Source organism: Hydra vulgaris, chromosome 14 (genome assembly GCF_038396675.1).
Source record: "Hydra vulgaris chromosome 14, alternate assembly HydraT2T_AEP".
NCBI classification, from domain to species: Eukaryota; Metazoa; Cnidaria; class Hydrozoa; order Anthoathecata; family Hydridae; genus Hydra; species Hydra vulgaris.
In genome coordinates this window covers 42277501-42296640 of record NC_088933.1, presented here as the reverse complement: position 1 = coordinate 42296640, position 19140 = coordinate 42277501, and the positions used below count along the sequence as shown (strand labels likewise).

Here is a 19140-nt window from a genome sequence, read left to right as displayed (position 1 = left end):
GTACTGAGTTCAATCCCCACCAAGTCCCTGGTATTACCATGCTCAACGTGTTTCTTTGAGCAGCGACCTTGGTTGCCAAGGTTTGTGTTTCGAAGTTAAATAGTTGAGAGAGGGTTATAACCACAATTAAGTAGCTTCTTTGTTTTTAGTGGGCTTTTCAGCCTTGGGTGAATTAACAAAAAATAATAAATTAGACCTGCTTTATCTGCCAAGCTTGAGCCACTCCCCTATTGTTGTAAGGTTGCATCTCTTTCTTTTTTCTACAAATACAATCATGGTCAATGCACAAACAAGCTATCATCTCTATTACAATAAACCAAAACTAATTCTTGCTTGTTTCTTATTAGACATGTTACATACTTTTAACAAATATATAAATATATGCCAGTATTTAATAAATAGTATATGTAACCATAAAATTATAATATATAAAGTAAAATCATAATTTTTTTTCTAGCCCTAGCTATCAACCACTGCTAATTCTTATCGTTTTGCCAGGCCAGGTTTGAAAAAAGTTTCATTAGTAAATAACCGGGACCTAAGTCCTGGCTAAAAATGAGACTTTTTCGAACCTGGCCCTGGCTAAACTATAAGATTTAGCAGGGATTGATAGCCGTGGCTAGGAAAAAAAAAATTATAATACTTTATATACTATAATTTTATGTTTACATTTACTATTTATTAAATACTGGCATATATTTATATATTTTTAAACTCTAATTTACTTCCAACAAGATTGCAAGCAACCACTATTAAGTTATGAGTTACTTTAAAATAGAGAATAAGTAAAAATATTTTAAAATGGTTAAATGTGCTTTTAGACTTTGTCTGAGAGTAAGAGGGTTGTTAATCATCGATATCGAAATGCTAGCAATATTGCAATATGTTTTAGCAGTAAATAAACCAGTTTTGTTGTCTAACAAAAATTGTGGATTTTAAGTCCAAAATTTAAATTAATAAGCCACTGCAAGATTTAGGCTGTTACAGAAGAGGGATTAAATTTAAAATTGGCTTCTTGTTCTAAGCAATTTAAAAGTGAAGATTTTATGTCAAGACAAGACTATTAAGTTGAGTCATCAGCAAATAGAGTCACTTTAGATGTAAAATTTTCATGAAGATTGTTATTGTAGATAAGAAACAATACAGAAGCAAAGATTGAACCTTGTTGTACCCTTAAAGTTACTTGAAATTAAGAAGAGTGTAGGTCTTCAAGAATAACTTTAATATTGCAGTTAAAAAGAAATGATTTAATAACCTCAAAACCTTTATATAAAGAAACTAATAACAGAGTGAAGTCTAATCATAGGATAGTTGGAGAGGCCAAAGTGTTTTCAAGAGTTTTAAAAAATTGGAACCACTTATTTAGCACCTTTCAAAAATTAAGCAAAAATTAAAGAGAGTTCTGGAGAACACTTTTTTAAGACTATGATGGAAATCTTGTTTGGAGCACAAACTGTAGAATGTTTAATTGAGAATTAACCTTAGCATTGAAAGCCAGAGTGATTTGGATGTTTAACAATGGGTTAAACTGTCAAGAAGAGTATGGCAATTAGATTCAAGAGTCAAATTAAAGAAAGGTTTCTTTCCAAATAACTCTGCTTTATTCAGGTATTCAGTAAAAAGATCAGACCCATGAATTAGAGATTAAATGTTAGACTTACTTTAGTTGACATTGCTGAAGACTAACCAAAAGTCTCTAGATTCTAACATCTGATTTATATCAGATATTTAGATCTAGAGGCTTTTAGGAGACTTTTACATACAAGTATATAAAGTAATACAAGTAAATACAAGATTTAGTAAACTGAGATTAACAGAGCTTAACATCTATTAACATCAGACAGGACCATTTTACATTGGCAGCTTGGGATAATAAAAACATTTGTTCTTAGGAGAGATGTTCTTGTAAAAAAGATGAAAAAAATGATTAATGTTTAATATTTTTAGTCCAAAAGGAATAAAAAGTGTGTTTTTAAACTATTAAAAATAATTGTAGCTATTGTTTGGATTTAAATTCATAAAAAAAAAAATTTTTTTTTGGCATTTTAAATTTAATATCAAAATTTGATTCCAAAATTTTACAAAAATAATACATTTACACAGGGGTGGCAGAAAGAAATAATATGGGGGGAGGGTGCTAAAAATATTTTTATTAAACTTTTATTAAAATAATTTTAATCGCTTCAATATAATCTTAACCCTATAGGTTAAAATGTTGTAATATGGTAACACAACTGTTAACATATACCTGGAATTTTTTAAAAATAGTATTAATTTTGGAGTGGTTTCTTGTTGGTTTATCATCTTTTTTTACATTTGGCATCATTTGCTTCTATCAAGATTAAACATTTTGAAATAACAGACTTTAAAGTTAAAGGGTGGGGGAGGGGGGACTTTAAATACCAAAGCCCCCAAGATTTTTAAAAGTGAGGGGGCTGAAGACCCCTAAGCTCCGCCTGTTCCACCAGACCTATATTTATACATTATCATTATAATTTTAAATTGTAAGATTACTTCTGCTCCATAGGGTCTATTTAAGCTATCTGTAGCACCATAGACAACAAGGTTATGATGGTAAAAATATTATCACTATTAAAAATAAAATAATCATCCAATTCTTAATTTAGGAGCGGCTACGATTTTAATTTTCGTTTAGCGTTAATCTACTATATCCACCTGATAGTTCTATGAAGAAAAAATCCAGGTACCTTCACCTTCAACCTAAACCCCCTATTTGGGAGCAGTGTTTAGCAGGTATACAATTAATTGTATGTATGGTTTCCATAAAATGTCAGTAGTGAATGATAATCCTAGACATAAAGAAGAGGACTCAGTGGGAGGGTTGCCATTCATTAATATAAAAAAATATCATTCATTAATATAAAAATGTCGACAGTATTGCAATAGATGTTTGTAGTAAATAGCTGAGTTTTATTGGGGTTAAAATTCACAAGTTACTGCAAGCCCCAATCTGTTATAGAAGTGAGATCAGATTCAAGTTTGGCTACCTGTTCTAAGCATTCGAAAAGAGAAGACTTTTTATCAAGATATTAATATAAAGTTTAATCATCAGCAAAAAGAGCTACTTTAGATGTAAGGCTGTTGGGAAGATTATTAATGTAGACAAGAAACAAAACAGGACCAAGATTAAAACTTTGAGGTACCCCAGAAGTTACTAGAAATAAAGAAGAGTGTTTGGCCTTCAAAGATGACTTAATAAAAGTGGTTAGAAAGTTACAATTTGATAATCTTATAAAACTTTCCCAGATACACCATATGAAACAAGCTTATGGAGAAGACCTGTATGCTAAACTTTGTCAAAATCTTTAGATATGTCAAGAGCATTAGTCCTAGCCTCTCTGCCTCCATCTAATGCATGATAAAATCTTTTAGTCACAACAGTTAGCAAGTCAGCCGTAGAGCGAGAGGATCAAAAACCATATTGATTGTCTTACAGTAAGTTTTTTGACTCAAGCTGGGATATGAGAACTTTGTTGATAAAAGACTCAAAGACCTTGCTAACAACAGAAAGAAAACTGATCTGGCAATAGTTGGAGGAGTTGGAATGTTCTCCAGAGTTTTTGAAAATTTAAACAACAGATGCTATTTTCCAGCAAGCAGGAATACAATACGCAGTCAAGCGCTTATTAAGTAGTTTAGAAAAAATTGAAGACAGTTCTGGAGAACAGTTTTGTAATTCAGTGATAAGAAGTTATCTGGACCATGAGCCGTAAAAGAGTTTAATTGAGATATGACTTTAGCAACAGAAGCTTGAGTAATTTGAATATCTAACAATTGGGTTTACCTGTTTAATTTGAATAGAAGGAAGAAAATGACCATTAAATTCAAGAGTCCAATTAGAAGAAAGGTTCTTTGCAAATTGTTCTGCCTTATCCTTGCAAGAGGTAATAAGATCAGTCCCATGAACGAGAGATGGAGTGTTAGACCTACCCTTGTTAATGACGCTGTTGAAGATTTTTCAAATTTTTATGGAGCCAAACTTGAGAATAAGGAGAACGATAAAGAACAAAAAGAAAAGCGATACAGAGTGAAGAGGTGCTAAGCGGAAGCACTTAAAAGAATGGCCAAAGGATTTAAACCTGATTTCACAACCAAAAAGTTTATTTTCTCTTTTCACGTTTTTTTTTTCTTAATGAAAGCTAATAATAATTTTTTTATTACTTTTTATAAGTTTTTACTTAATTTTATTATTTTTTTGTTTTATTTTTTAGATGTTATTCCAAAAGGATTAGAATGTAAGTTTTTTCTTTTAAATATTTTTAATGATTTTAATTTTTAATAATTTTGTAATAAATATAAAATTTCACAAAATTTCCTATAGACATAGACATATATATATATATATATACATATATATATATATATATATATATATATATATATATATATATATATATATATATATATATATATATATATATATATATATATATATATATATATATATATATATATATATATATATATATATATATATATATATATATATAGATGCGGTCGTGGTAAAGCGCTCGCTTCATAAGCGAGAGGTTCCGAGTTCAATCCCCACCACGTTCCTGGTAGTACCGTGCTCAACTCGTTTCTCTGTGCAGCGGCCTTGTTCACTTGTTCGTCAAAGGTTCGTGTTTTGGAGTTATAGAGTTGAGAGAGGGTTGTAAAAAAATAAGTAGCCTCCTCGTCTGTAGTGGCCTTCTTGGCCTTGAGGAGGTGAGTTTACTAAAAAAAAAAAATAACTTTGTATATCTTGTTTATACAAAGTTAACATGAGAATATCAACAATATAAACAATTAAAGTAAATTATTCTTAAGTTAATTGGATCCCAAAGTGCCAAGACTAGTTCTTATTAAAGAGAATGTTTTAAAAAGATGGTTGGGCTGAATTTTTTTGAGTATAACAAAATAATAAACGTACACCGAGAAAAACTAACTTAGTAGTTTTACTCGAAGCTTGCTGTCTCCATGTTAGCATGTGTTTTTAAGTCTTTAAAATATATGCCACAATCTACAAACTTTACGATTTATTCAAGAGTGTTTAATTTCAATGAGTTTCAGTATATGATGTCATTGTAAAATTTCTTTTTTTCTTTAAATTATAGAATTTCTTTAGTTACATATTACAACATAAAAATTTTTTTAATTATATGAAAGTTTTTATAATTATATAAAAAAAAAATTTTTTAACATAAATTACTAAAGAATTTCTTTAGTTATTTTATTTTCTAAATATTGCAATAAAAAATATATAATAATTTTGATATTTTAAGCTTGTCTATTGCTATAAATTATTTTTATGTTATATTTATTGTTATTAAATGATTATTATCCTTATAGAGATTCTGTTAAAAAAGTTATTTTGTATTATTTAACCTTTAAAACATTTAAAACATTTTCTTTAATTTGAACACAACTTCTCTTGGCACTTTGTGATCCCTTCAACATTTCAAAATGTGTCATCTTCTGATAAAATGTTATTAGAGGCATTTTGTTAATGGCAATATCTATCAAAATTTCTCTTTTAATACAAAATTTGCAGAATGGGTTTAGCTTGCATTTCTAATCACAAATAGTTAGATCAGATGATATCCACATTAGGGTATATCATATTCAGTCAAAATTTTGACTAGCATGCTTAGATTCCTATGTATTTGGGTATGGGGAATTCAATTTTGATAATATTTTTGTAAAAAATTATTGTTTAGCTACCGTAAATGAGGTTTTAAATTAGGGTTTTTTAATTTAAAATGAATAATTAAAAAATATTCATTTTAAATTAGGGTTTAATCTTTGAAAAGTCTTAGACAATTGTTAATACAAATTAAAATGAAATAAAAAGTAACCACTAGTAAGATAACAGTAAGTTCCTCTAAAAAATGAAGTATTCCACCTTTACATCCAGACATTTCGTATGTGGTATCACTACCAATTAGTTGGAGAATAATATCTTTACCTCTTTCCATTGACTAGTTGAATAATCCAATACCACATTGGTTGCCTGGTTTACATATTTCAGATTTAGGCTCTAGTGTATAATGAGTAAGATAGCAACCTCTTAGCTCCTCTGTCACAGTTATATGATTTTCTTGAATAATTTTTTTTTCTGAAGGTGGCTGTGGTCTTATCATGCATAAGGATTAAAGTTTTATCTTTTCTACCATCAACAAAAATTCTAGTGATCATATTTCTTTCACAGTCTATATTTTCGTCTATAGTTATACTTTCATGCTATCACAAATGAGATTATTTTTATCTTCAACAAGTTTCCCTGTTTTCTTAATATCTTGCAGAAGACCATTGATGATAGCAGCAGTAGCAGTTGATGACACACCCAATTTGACAGAGGCAATAATAACATTACTCATATCAAGGTAATTTTGTTTAAGATAATTTTTCTTTGTTTTTCTAATGTTGAGTCTTCTATATCACTGACTTTATTGCTATCACTGATCATATCAACATTGGAATTATTATTCATTTCTGCTGCAACATATTTTTAGCATCAAATCTAATAGTAGATGAATAATTCTCATCGACTTATAAAGTTTTTAAAGCTTCTTTATGTCGATTGAGCATTGCTTGATTGACTGACTTTGTTATAGTCAATCAATCAAGCAATAGATAGTTTTTGAATCTAAGATTGCCAGTTTTTTTAACACCCAGGTCAAAATCTATGAAACCTTCAAGATATTCGCTCTTCAAAGATATTCCTTCAAGATTTTTTGGTTTTCTTACTATATAATAATGTCATTTTTCTATTTAAGACATATTATGAATCTGAAAAATAAATTGGCAGGAATAATAGCATTCAATTTGAAAATAAGTCTATAATAGCTATCATTGATTTATAAGGTATATTTGAATATTAACTAGCACTTATACACAAAACAATATTTTGAAAAACAAAAAACATTCTACTATAATAAAGCTTACGATTAATCAAAATTGATATTATTTAACAGGGTAGAGCTAAAAATATAATGTCATCAGCATATGTTATAACATGTAGTTTCCATTTATTGATCTATTTACAATATTTTCATTTTTTTAAGTATATTGTAGGTTATAAAATATTATTCACAATACCAGTCAAGTTGTTTAATAATACATAACACCCATTTTTAACCTTTTTCATGCCACAATATATTTTAACAAATTAAAATGTATGTGTATCATGCTAACTCTTATTTTATCATTTTAATTAATTTGTTTTGTCAAACTTTATGTTATCGTTCAAGTTATAATTTATCTTTTGATAATAATGAAAATTATCATTATATACATTTGTAACATAAATAGTCAACATTTAGGGAAAAAACACAGAAAATCAGAAAAAAAGATGTTTTCCCAGCAGCAAGAGCTGTTTTTTCACGAAAAAAAAATTATACCATTCAACTCAGTCTTTATAAAGATGTAAGGAAAAGTGATGTACTGAATCAAAACTAAAACATGCATCAGTATGATATACACATTCAGGTAATCAGACTAGTTAAATTGATAAATTTGAGAGTTTTTTCTTGAGAGTCAAGTATTTATCAATCTTAATAATTTGTTATTGCCTTCTAACCCTGACTCATCAAGATTTCATCACAATATGCACCTCCAATATGCAGATCACAATATGTAATATTGTGATCTGCCAACTCTTAAATAAAAATTTACTGCTTTTATATTCATAAATGACTGTATCACCTTTGCATTAAATTTTTTTTTAATAATAAGGAAAGTTATAATTAAAAAAAAAAAAAGAAAATTATTATTTATAAGGTAAGACTAATAATAATGTTATTTTTTAATTATGAATAAAAAACAAACATGGGTTGGAGAGTTTCTCCTGATTTTTTTCCCATTTTAAGACTTAACGCTCTGTGTCTCAGTGGAGTATTTTTTTAATTAAATATTGCTAGTGGCTTCATAGCCTGAAATAGACAGAAGTAAACACCAGAATAAGGTTCAAGATAGTTAATTAATTCAAAATAGAAATAAACATCTTATACACTTATCTTGAAACCTTGTTAATAAAAACCCCAATAATTTGGTTCAAATAATATTTTCTTACTCACAAAAAACCATAAAGTTCTTTAGTTTGAAAAGGTTATTGTTCATGTCTAATTTCGTCAAAAATTTTTTTCATCTAAATCACATCTTCCCTTATTTTCTGATGAATTGATGACTTCAAATAGAAAAAAATATTAAGATTCTATAAAAAGTAGCAAAAAATTTATTTGATTAATTGGTCACAAAATATACAGTTATTATTGTATTATCACATATGCCCTTAACCACTTTTTAGTTTTGTGGTTTGACCCTGGGCTTTGTCATAGATTGTTAGATTCGTTACAATGAGTAGATTTGGTGTCACCAAAATCAAAAAATTCCTTTTAATAAAATATTTATGTTTTTCTGGGTCCACAGGAGCTTCTAAGAGCTTTTACCTAAAATGAGACTGTCATAGTATTGGATATATCATTTAGATATGACTGTCATAAATACATCATTTGTAAAATACAAACCATGCAAAATACATGTCATGAACATTAATTAATTAATTATTTATTAAAATGTAATAAAATTGAGATACTGTTTATTAATGAATTTAATATATTTTGTGACAATCACATAATTAAGTAAAATTAAAGCATAAATATTTTTTCAGGAGCATTTGCAATATTTACTAGGTTTTTTCTGTTAAAGCTGATTATAGATTTTCTTAAATATTCAGCAAAGGAGCTGTTAGTTTTTGAAACTTTGAATCTGTTCCAAGATTCATTAAGAAAGCTGTAATGTATTGCCTCAACAGTTTGCTCAGAGTAGTATCCCAATCCGCGACCTCTTATTGCACAAAAAGTGCCTATATGTTTTAAAATAACATGAATTTTCAATGAAGCATTTTTAAAAGTTATTCCATAATCATCAAGTGTTCTATAGTGATCCTCAATGTTTTTAATATGTGTTTGAATGACGTTGTGTTTTTCCAAAACAAGACTTAACCAAGTTGTTTAAAATTCTAAGCCCCTCTGCCAATGGTTTCAAGTTAGTTGGCAATGCACGCATGTACTTATTGTAATTTTTAAGGAATTTCTTGGAGGCATTTCAATTAAAAGCATTGTTCTAAACTTCTTCTGAAATGTTTTGATGAGATGAATTATTGAAACTTTAGCAACTTTATTTTCACCACCACATTTTTTCTATATCACTATAAATATGATTAACAGCTCCCTCCATTAAGCCTAACTGGTGGAAAAAAGTAATCTACCACTAACTGGTCCCTGTGGTCCCTGGTTTCTGCATGTATCATTAGATGATTAATAACATTGCAAAAATCTTTAGCATTACATTTGATTGACCCTGATTCACAAAATTTTTGGTATTGCTGCTCTAAGAGAACCAAAAGTTCTAAGTTTCTCCTCTTTAAATGGTTCCATTCTTTTCCATTTGCAAATATGGCAAGGTTGTGTAGCCATAGCACTTAGAGATAAACCACACATTATTTGATGAAGTTTAAAATCAGCTACAAATGAGTGTTTTATTTAATTAAATTTAATTAAATGATTGACTGTTGTTAAATGATTGGACTGTTCATTAATATAGAAACATTGTAGTGACTTTCAGAAATACTTAGAACTACAGTTAGTAAAAAAGAAATTTTTACAGAACCTTTTTTACATTTTCAACACTGAGGTTCTGCATAAATACTCCTTGTTATTCTGTCATCGTGATTATTTTCTCAACTTCTAAACCTTTGATTTCACAATCTGACAGTAGATTCAAACAGATCGAAATTATTAAAAAAAATTATTTTTCATAATTTAGATCTGTTTAAACCTACTAAAACATATTTAGAATGAGATAAAAAATGAAAACATATTTTATTTACCTTCAGAAAGCCTCTTCCTACATCAATACCAAGTTTGACTATTTGATTGCTTAGATTCTCTTCTTTAAGCACAATAAACAACTTAACAAACTTCTCGATATCTGCATACGTAAAAATAAGGAATTTTTCCTTTATGTTCAAATTTTTTTTTTTAACGTCAAATTCTTGAAAATCTATTATACACAAATCTTCAGGTGCACCGCCAATTACTGGTGCTTTTTTCAGGTTTGGTTGTATGGAAGTTTTTCCTTTAATTAATGCTTTATTCAAAATAAAGCTTGTCTAAAACTAAGATTAGCTAAAAAAAAGTAATAAATAATATTCTTCAAAAAATTATTTTTGCCTGAGTTATTTAGCTAGATGTATCAGTTTCTTGTTGGAAAATAAGTCTTGATTGAATTCTTATTAAATCAATCAATGTGATCTGTCTAGGTTAATTTTTTTAAGATCCTACTGATATTTGTAAAGTAAACTTGTAGTAAGTTTAATTCTTTTTGATCCTTGATCATAATTTTTTTTTGAAATAACTTGAGAAGCAATCCCTTCTTTAACTTTAGCTGAGGTTTGAAGTTTTTCTAGTATTACAGCTAAAATTTTATTTCTACTTTTGTACTTGTTTCCTTTTCCAATACTTGAAAGACAAGATTTACATATTTTTTTATGGAGTGAACACTACTTGGAAAACTTACAACTTCTTCTTGTTCTTCTTCTTGTTCTTCTTCTTGTTCAGGTTTTTCCACTTAAACTTGTAAGCTTGCAAATTTTGAAGTGATAAATTGAAGAATTTCTGGTTAGAGCTGTAACAACATTTTTAGATCAGTCTATCATTAAATCTGGCAAGTAGTTTTTTTGACGTATATTGTTTCTACATTTATCACATTTATGCTGAGTTAAATTTTTGCATCATTGAAATCTAAATCAAAAGTCTACACTTTTTTTTATCGCTTGAACATTTAATAGCCTTGTTTGTCTACCTATAAAGTAATTTTTTTAGACAATCTGGTCATGGCAGTTCGCATCTTTTAACTTATAAACTATTTCAATAATTTGCGGCAAAATACTTAACTTATCTACTAAGAAAAAAAAACAATCCTAAAAAAAGAAAACAAAATTGTAACGAAATATCAAGTTTAATTAAATAACTAAAACTAGAAAATTTAATAATTTTTTTATACAACTTTTGTATTCATTTTTTTAGAGTTGTTGAAAAAAACTTTATCTTTTATAATGACTATTGAAACAATTGAAAGTTTTGATATGCAATTTATTAATAATTTTTATCAGTCCATATAATTAAGATACTACTATGCTATGTACACTAGAACTATGAGAAATTTTGTTAATTTTTTTCCTTACGTTATTTTTTTTGTATGTCTTTTTGCTTTTAAAAATGTATTTGCTATATTTGACATTTTTTTTTAATAGGAATAATAGGAAAATAAAAAAATAAATTGTTATTTATTTCTAAAATATATTGTTTGATTAATGATTTTGTAACATGGTTTCTTTAATAAATGCATTTACCGCATTTTATGCATGCCTGAAATTGTTTCTTTTATATATATATATATATATATATATATATATATATATATATATATATATATATATATATATATATATATATATATATATATATATATATATACATACATATATATATATATATATGTGTGTGTGTGTATATATATATATATATATATATATATATATATATTATATATATATATATATATATATATATATATATATATATAAAAATGTGTATATATATATATATATATTTTTTTTTTTCCAAGTTCCAATGTTGATACAAATTACTAGAGATAATGAACATAACGATTGCTCTGTTTAAAAAAAAGTATTTAAAAACTTAAAAAAAAGTTTTAAATAGGCTCCTAAACATTTCGTTGAAAAAGTTCTGTAAATTAACAATGCCCAAAAACTTTTGGACATTAAAGGCACAATTTGGATAATCCAACAAAAGTGCAGACTATGTCAAAGGGGTATTCAAAAAAAACCCAAATATTTTATTTAATTTATATTTATAATAATTATATTTGAATATTAGTATTAATGACTTTTTTATTTTTTTCACAAATAAATAGCAATTAGTTTTCTTGCATTCCTGTGCATTGATAAAAACAGTAAAGTTTAGCAAAAACATTTGAAAAACAAATTTAAAAATTGTCCATGTTTCTAGCGCAAATTATAAAGTATTTACTAATATATATATATTAGTAAATAGTATATACTGACTGAAAAAAGTCACAAAAATATTGTTATTATCAAAAAATATTTTTATTTTCGTTATATTCTTATCTACTTTTTTCCTCAACTTGTATCAATTTTGGTAATGGAAAATAACAAGTTCCCTAAAATAAGAAAACAAAAACAGTAATATATTTAGGTTAATTATTTTTTTGACAACATTTTTCTTTTTTTAATGCTCAATTTTTTTCCGGTTCTTTTTTTTGAATATTGCTGATTTATTCTCTCAATTTCTTATAGCTTTATTTTGCCACAAGTTCTTAAAACGCTTATTATATAAAAATGTGGTCATATTGTCTAAAAAAATTGCTTTAAGCATGGACGAGCAAGGCATGCAACCGCATGCACTTTGCTGGAAAGTTTGTATATATCAAATATTTGGTAAAAATATAATATCAAATGGCATTAGATATATATATATATATATATATATATATATATATATATATATATATATATATATATATATATATATATATATGTATATATATGGCCAATTCCATAGTTCAGTGACGCATCATGCGGAGAGATTTTTTTTAATAGAAATTTTTCTATAACTCAAAAATAATTTTTTATTACTCTAAATCAATCTTGAATTAAAATTTTATAATATAAACTAAACACAATTGTATTAACATAACACTGCTACATAGCAAAAATCAAAACATGAGTTCAGTGACGCAACGCGGACAAAAGTATTTTTTTATCAGCATACTTTTAAATGGAGTTTAAACTGAATCCAAGTTCATTTTTTTGTTGTCTTGTATCGTTTTCTGACATGTGAATTACAGATATTTGCAAATCTTGTAATGCTAACGCAAAATTTGCTGCTGACCTGATTTCGTATTGACTAGTTTTAACTCTCAGGGCTGCAATTAACTTAACAGTAGCTCCTATTCCGTCAACCACTCCTTTCCATGCATCGCTGCAAAGAAATGCCAGAAGAATTTTTTATGAAAACGTTTTTCAAACACAACCATTGCAGCCATAATGCTTTTGTTTTTGAACTGAGAAGTGGCATTATCGCTGAACATGTGTACTTCTTTGACTTGATCAGGAATAAAGTGAAGGATTTTGTCAATGTACGGTATAACGGAAGACTTAGTATGATCAGTTGAATCTGAAACTATGGCAAATGTTTTTAACTCATGTTCCAGACTGCTAGGGTCATGATAGAAACTTGATTTTGACCAAAATGAGCCGCTTGTGGCTCATTTTGATAGAAACACCTAGCGTTTTCAGCCCAGTCAACTTGGATTACCGCAATTTCAGAATTAATACTCATCGAAACCTCCTTCAGTTTATTAAAAATTGTTGATTGGTTTTTCTTTACAAATGCGTGTTTAACGAACTTATCACGCATCGCTGATATGTGTTGGATGAGTTCTGTTACAGTAGACTTTTTTGAAATTTTTTCAATGTTTGCATATGTTTTAGTTTCAGGCTTTCTCCACTCGTCCCAGGATACTTCAAAACCAAATGTATTAACAGTTTGCAAGTGTTTATCAAACTGTTTCATACCTTTGCATGCAACGCATTTGTCATAGGCGCAATCGTATGTGTACGGTTCACAAACAAAGTTATTTATCATTTCAGATCCAACTTTGATTGAAGGCGCTTGAATTGATTTTGTTAATGCATTTAAGGCAAATCGCATATTTTCATGCAAACTACAAACACAATCATTATGCGGAAATTTTGTAACTGATTTTACATTGCGTGGGCGAAGGTCGCAAAATTTGCTGAGTCCAATTTTTATGTGCAGATGCTTTTCCTTGAATAACTCGAAAGCTTCTTTTAGCGTATAATATAAATGACGTATCTGAATATTGTTTGCTTTTCCGTCAGATAATTGAATTCGAGTGACATCTTTTTTGTTTGGTGATATTTGGGAAACTTCATCTTCATTATAAAAGTTTACAATTGCTAAAACATCGCTTTCAGAAAGACCATACAGCTTTGAACATGCTGGAGGTAGACCCGAATTATCTTTACAAGCAGAGCTATTTGAAAGAATAGAAAGAATTTCAGATTGTTTCTTCTTTGAAGTTGGTAGTGCTTTTAAAACTTTTTTCAATGCTTTTCTTTTTTGTTGAACGTTTTTAAAAGATGAGCTTGGTCTTTGATATTGATTTTAAAGTTTTCTTTTTAAAGCGAGACTTTTTAAAACTCTTAATTTTGCTTTAGCAGCATAAGCTGCTTTTTTATTAGGATCGGCTTTCAATTTTTCTCGATATCTCTTAGATCTAACTCTGGACATTTCTTTCTTTTTATCAGCATTCCGAGAAACATAATTAGCTTGTTATTCTGCATAACGTTTTTTTTTTACTTCTAATTTTGATTCCATTTCTTAAAAATTTACAACTTTATAAGAAAATGTTAACATAAATCCAAAAGTTTACTAATATTTACTAATAGCCCTTCACAATACTAAAATGCAAAAATTTATTCGAATTTGAAAAATTTGAAAACCCACAACGAAATCTGAACTTTTGGATGATATTTTGACTTCCTTACCGCGCTATTTTATAAAACGCTAATTATCCCGTCGATGGGTTCAGTGACGCAACAGCTTTTAAACTAGAACTATATGTTAATACAATGCTTTTTAACCAATTTTTTTTTTAGTAATGATTAAAAGTTTACATTAAAATATATAATTTCTAAAAAACCTCGCAATAAAGCATAATTTCATTGCGATAATTAAACTTTTTTAGCTTTTAGTTCAGTGACGCAACGTAGTTTTTGCAGATGTGTATGTGACAAAAAAACATTTGAATTATTTTTAAAGAGTAAAAGTTTTTTTACTCAAGACATATATGTAATCTCAAAGATTCTTTCTAAACAAAAATATGGATATGTTTTGTTTAAAATATTGCAATAACTCGCCCTCAAATTTTACTCACTTTTTCGAATAATAAAAAGAACAAACAGTTGCTAACATTCATCAAATTTATCTACTCGGTTCAAACATTTTCTACTCAAAATTTATTTTAACACTAATTTTAACACTAATGTATATATATATCAAATGTCAAACTTTAAAGGTAGAAAATAGTTTTTATATAACTATTGCCCTAAATTGCATTGGGAAAAAAATTCCTGAATTGACCTCGATGGGCCCTTAAAAGCGTAAATATTTTAGTAAAAGGAATTTTGTGATTTCAGTGACATATCAATCCTAAATCTACCCGTCGTAGCAAATCCAACGATGTATGACAAAGTCCAGAGTCAAATCACACATTTTATACAGAGTATATAAATTACAGACCCAGAATTTACAGACTGGCACAAAAAGACAAAAAAAAATAGATTTTTCATTCCGATTTTGTTGTATATCCAGATGAATTTTACTTAATGCAAATTTATGTTCAGAAAATTTCTATTAATGCAAATTTATGTTCAAAGTAATTATTTATTGAATATATACACGAAGCATTGTTTTAATGGAATTGTTTAATTTGTTAGATTTTTCGTATTGACAAATGTCATTTTAAAAGCTTTTTATTGAAAAGATAAAATTGTATGTTTCTTTTGAAAAGCTTGGGATTGTATTTGCAAGGATACCACGATGACATCACTTTTATATATTTATCAAAAAAGAAAAGTTTATCCCTCCCCCTCCAACCCCCCTCCCTCACCCCTCCTTTCTATTCAAGCAAAAAGTGGTTTGAAAGAATTCGTCCAGTAAAACAAAAAACATTTAAACATTTTTACGATGTAATAGGTATAGGTAAAACTATATTTTTTATAAAAGTATCATTTAAATAACACAACGCACTATTAGTGATACGTAAAACTGATAAAATCTGATTAGTCTTCTATATCAGATTCATAAGATTCTATCTCTAGCTCCTTCTCATTTTAATCATGAATAATGGTGTTTACGCACCCTGTGCATTTACACATTTCCGAACAGACAAAGTTGTTTTTATAACAGTTGCTTTTCGTACTGTAATCACATTTCAATTAAACCCAATGGAGCAGGAAGACAATCTGTTAATATTGGATCAAGGGATTCACCATTGATCTCCCTGCCAAAGCTTTCAGGAGAAGGAAGATTTTGTAAAGGTTTGTGAGATCATCTTAACACTAGACATACCAAATGAGTTCTAAATATTTTGTATTTTTGAGCGCTCACAGTAGGTGGTAACAGTAAAGCATCTTGATCAAGAAGATCGAAAGATGGGAAGAATGATATGTTGCAATATCAATGGCATGGAGCACAAGAAGAGTGTCTGCCTCTTCATTATCATGGCTTAGCAACTTTATATCAAAACGAGAGATATTTGTAACTGTTTCTAATACATATATAGTTGAAAAGTTTATTCTTTGATTTTATAGTTCATCATAAAAATATTCTTATAGATATATAGTTATGTTACACATAGTTTCTATATTAGATAACAAATGCTTTAATGACAAACTGTTAATATCTCCTTTATTAGAAACCTTGTACTTTGTATTGTTTCCAGATGTTCACTTTAATCTTGTTTTAGTTTTAAGAAACCGACTGATATAGCAATCACATACTAGTCTAATTTTGTTGTAACCATTTTTATTTTATTTTTTTTTTTTTTTTAATATTGAATAATTAAATTTAATCGCATTTTTAAAAATGTTTGATATTAACAAATTTCTTTCTTTTCTCAAAATTTGTATAAATTAATTAAAATATGTTAAATTTTTGAATTTTTAAAATGATTATTTCTTAAATTTCTAATTGCGGCTTTGCAACTTCAAATGATTTTTTATTTAAAAAAATTTAGAGAATTTATACAAAAATAAAAACTTTACTTTATTTATTAAAAGTTTATTATTTTATTATTAAAATTATTTTGCTGTATATATCGTTTATTAAAAAATATTCGCTACAATTTAACTTGCCTTATGAATAAAAAGTTTAACTTATGTTTAGTGCAAATTTTTGATGCAACCATTTATTTAAAATTTAATTTTGAGTAAAAAAAAAATGTTTAGGAAGGAAAAGCGAAAGAACAATTACAATAAAAATGAACTAATTTTTTTTTAAGAACAAATAAATTTTTAATATTGAATAATATTTAGTAATATTTTTAGATAAATTTGACAGATAAGTTAAACCCAAGAATTAACTTTAATTTTAATAAACTTAAATATACTTTTTTAATCAAAATTACATTATGAATTTTTTTTTATTAGAATAAAATTATATATTTTTATTAAATTAGTTTTAAATTAAATCATTTTTTTTTTGCAGAATTATAAATTATTTTATTATGGTCTTTGTTTCAAGCTTAAAAAACAATCATTACAATAAAACAAAAACAAAATTTAAAAAAATTTCATTTGAGTTTTTTTCATTAGTAAATAGCGCTTATATCAAGCATAATTGTCATTAAAACTTTTGATTACTTCTTTTATCTTACCTCTTATAGAATAATTTAAAAGTTAAAAAATGAAAAAAAAGTTGCTTAATCAACTTTTTACATAAGTAGTTGCAAAATCGCTCACTACTTATGTAAAATGGCTTTAAGTGTATGTAAATCGTTTTACCCATGATGCTTTAAAGCAAGGCCTGGTACTACTTAATGCTTTTCTTTTGATAACAATTTTATCTCATGTACTTTGTATTAATCTGTAAAAGGCAGGGTCTTAAAATCCTCTATATCAGTTTTTTATCTTTTGTATTATTTATATAATTCCAAAATATCAAGATGATGATGCTTAATAACTTTGACGATCAAGGCTGCTGTGCTGAGAAGCAATTTGAGCGCGATACTACCAGGGGCGTGGTGGAGATCGAACTTGGAACCTCTAGCCTATGAAGTGACCACTCTACCACTACACCACTACCCCATTATATATATATATATATATATATATATATATATATATATATATATATATATAGATTATAAATTATGTTAGTGTATTCTACAAATAGAGTGCTCAATGTTCAAAAAGAACAGAGCAATAATAGATTAGTAAAAACACTTATCTAATTTTTGATTACTTCAACACTGTTTCACCATCAGTAGGTTCATCAGGAAGAATTCTTCCTGATGAACCTACTGATGGTGAAACACAGTGTTGACATATTTTTAATATAATACATATTTTTTAAATTTACAATTTTTTTTTTTTTTTGATGACTGTAATAAGTTTGACATCATGAGTCCCAGTCCCAATTGTAAAAAATTTTTAGTACTCTTTTTCTTAGTTTTAACTTAAAGAAGTTAAAAGCAAAAAGTTGCTTCTAACACGTCTCAATCTTAACATAGCAGCCCTCACAATGCTATCTGTTATATTTTCAGAAATATTTTTTTAAGAAGCAACAAAAAAGTGTTTAAAAAGTGTCTGTGTTAAAAAACAATTAATAAAAGTCTCAATCTTAAGATAGCAGGCCTCACAATGTTATCTGTTATATTTTCAGAAATTTTTTGTTGTTGTTTATTTTCTTCAAATTTGCACAATCTAGTTAAAAAGCATCTTTTTCCTCTTTTTACATTTAAAAATATTTTACTAGTGCCACCTTTTTGAGAAATTATTTTATCTGATAAAATATTAGTTAAAAAAAAACAACTTATCTAGATTTTAGTCATTTCCCAAGATATTACACATTCAAATAAATTTTTTCCATTAACCTATAGAAGTTACAATCGCATTTCTAAAACTTACAGTCTAAATATGTTTTTATATACAATTATAATATTAACACTGCTTGCTTATTGACATTTATTCATATATATTGCTAATAAAGAATTTTATGTTCATTTATATCTTTACCTATCTTTTGCTTCGAAATTGTCTATTTCAAACTAACATGTTTTCTGAACAAGTTTTGTTTTTGAAGTAATTTTTTTTTAAATAAAACAAAAATTTATTTGGCTTTCAATTTAAATTTTTTTGGGTAACATTGATTTTTGAACTATGTCCACTATTTGTCCTACTATCCCCATATACATGCCATAGTCAAAAAGTTGCTCAATTTTGAA

The 19140-nt window shown here is 27.2% G+C and overlaps 1 protein-coding gene across 3 annotated transcripts in view; it reads left to right on the top strand.

Annotated features, from left to right (window-relative positions):
* Nucleotides 1-19140, top strand: part of LOC105844832 (NACHT, LRR and PYD domains-containing protein 12) — a 72316-nt gene that overhangs the window by 39138 nt on the left and 14038 nt on the right. For 2 of the 3 annotated variants that reach the window (XM_065818559.1, XM_065818561.1), the window contains exon 5: nt 4233-4256. The exons of the other annotated variant lie outside the window; for it this stretch is intronic. In XM_065818559.1, the coding sequence (XP_065674631.1) occupies nt 4233-4256 (24 nt within the window). The remainder of the gene's footprint in view (nt 1-4232; nt 4257-19140) is intronic. 3 annotated transcript variants of the gene reach the window in all.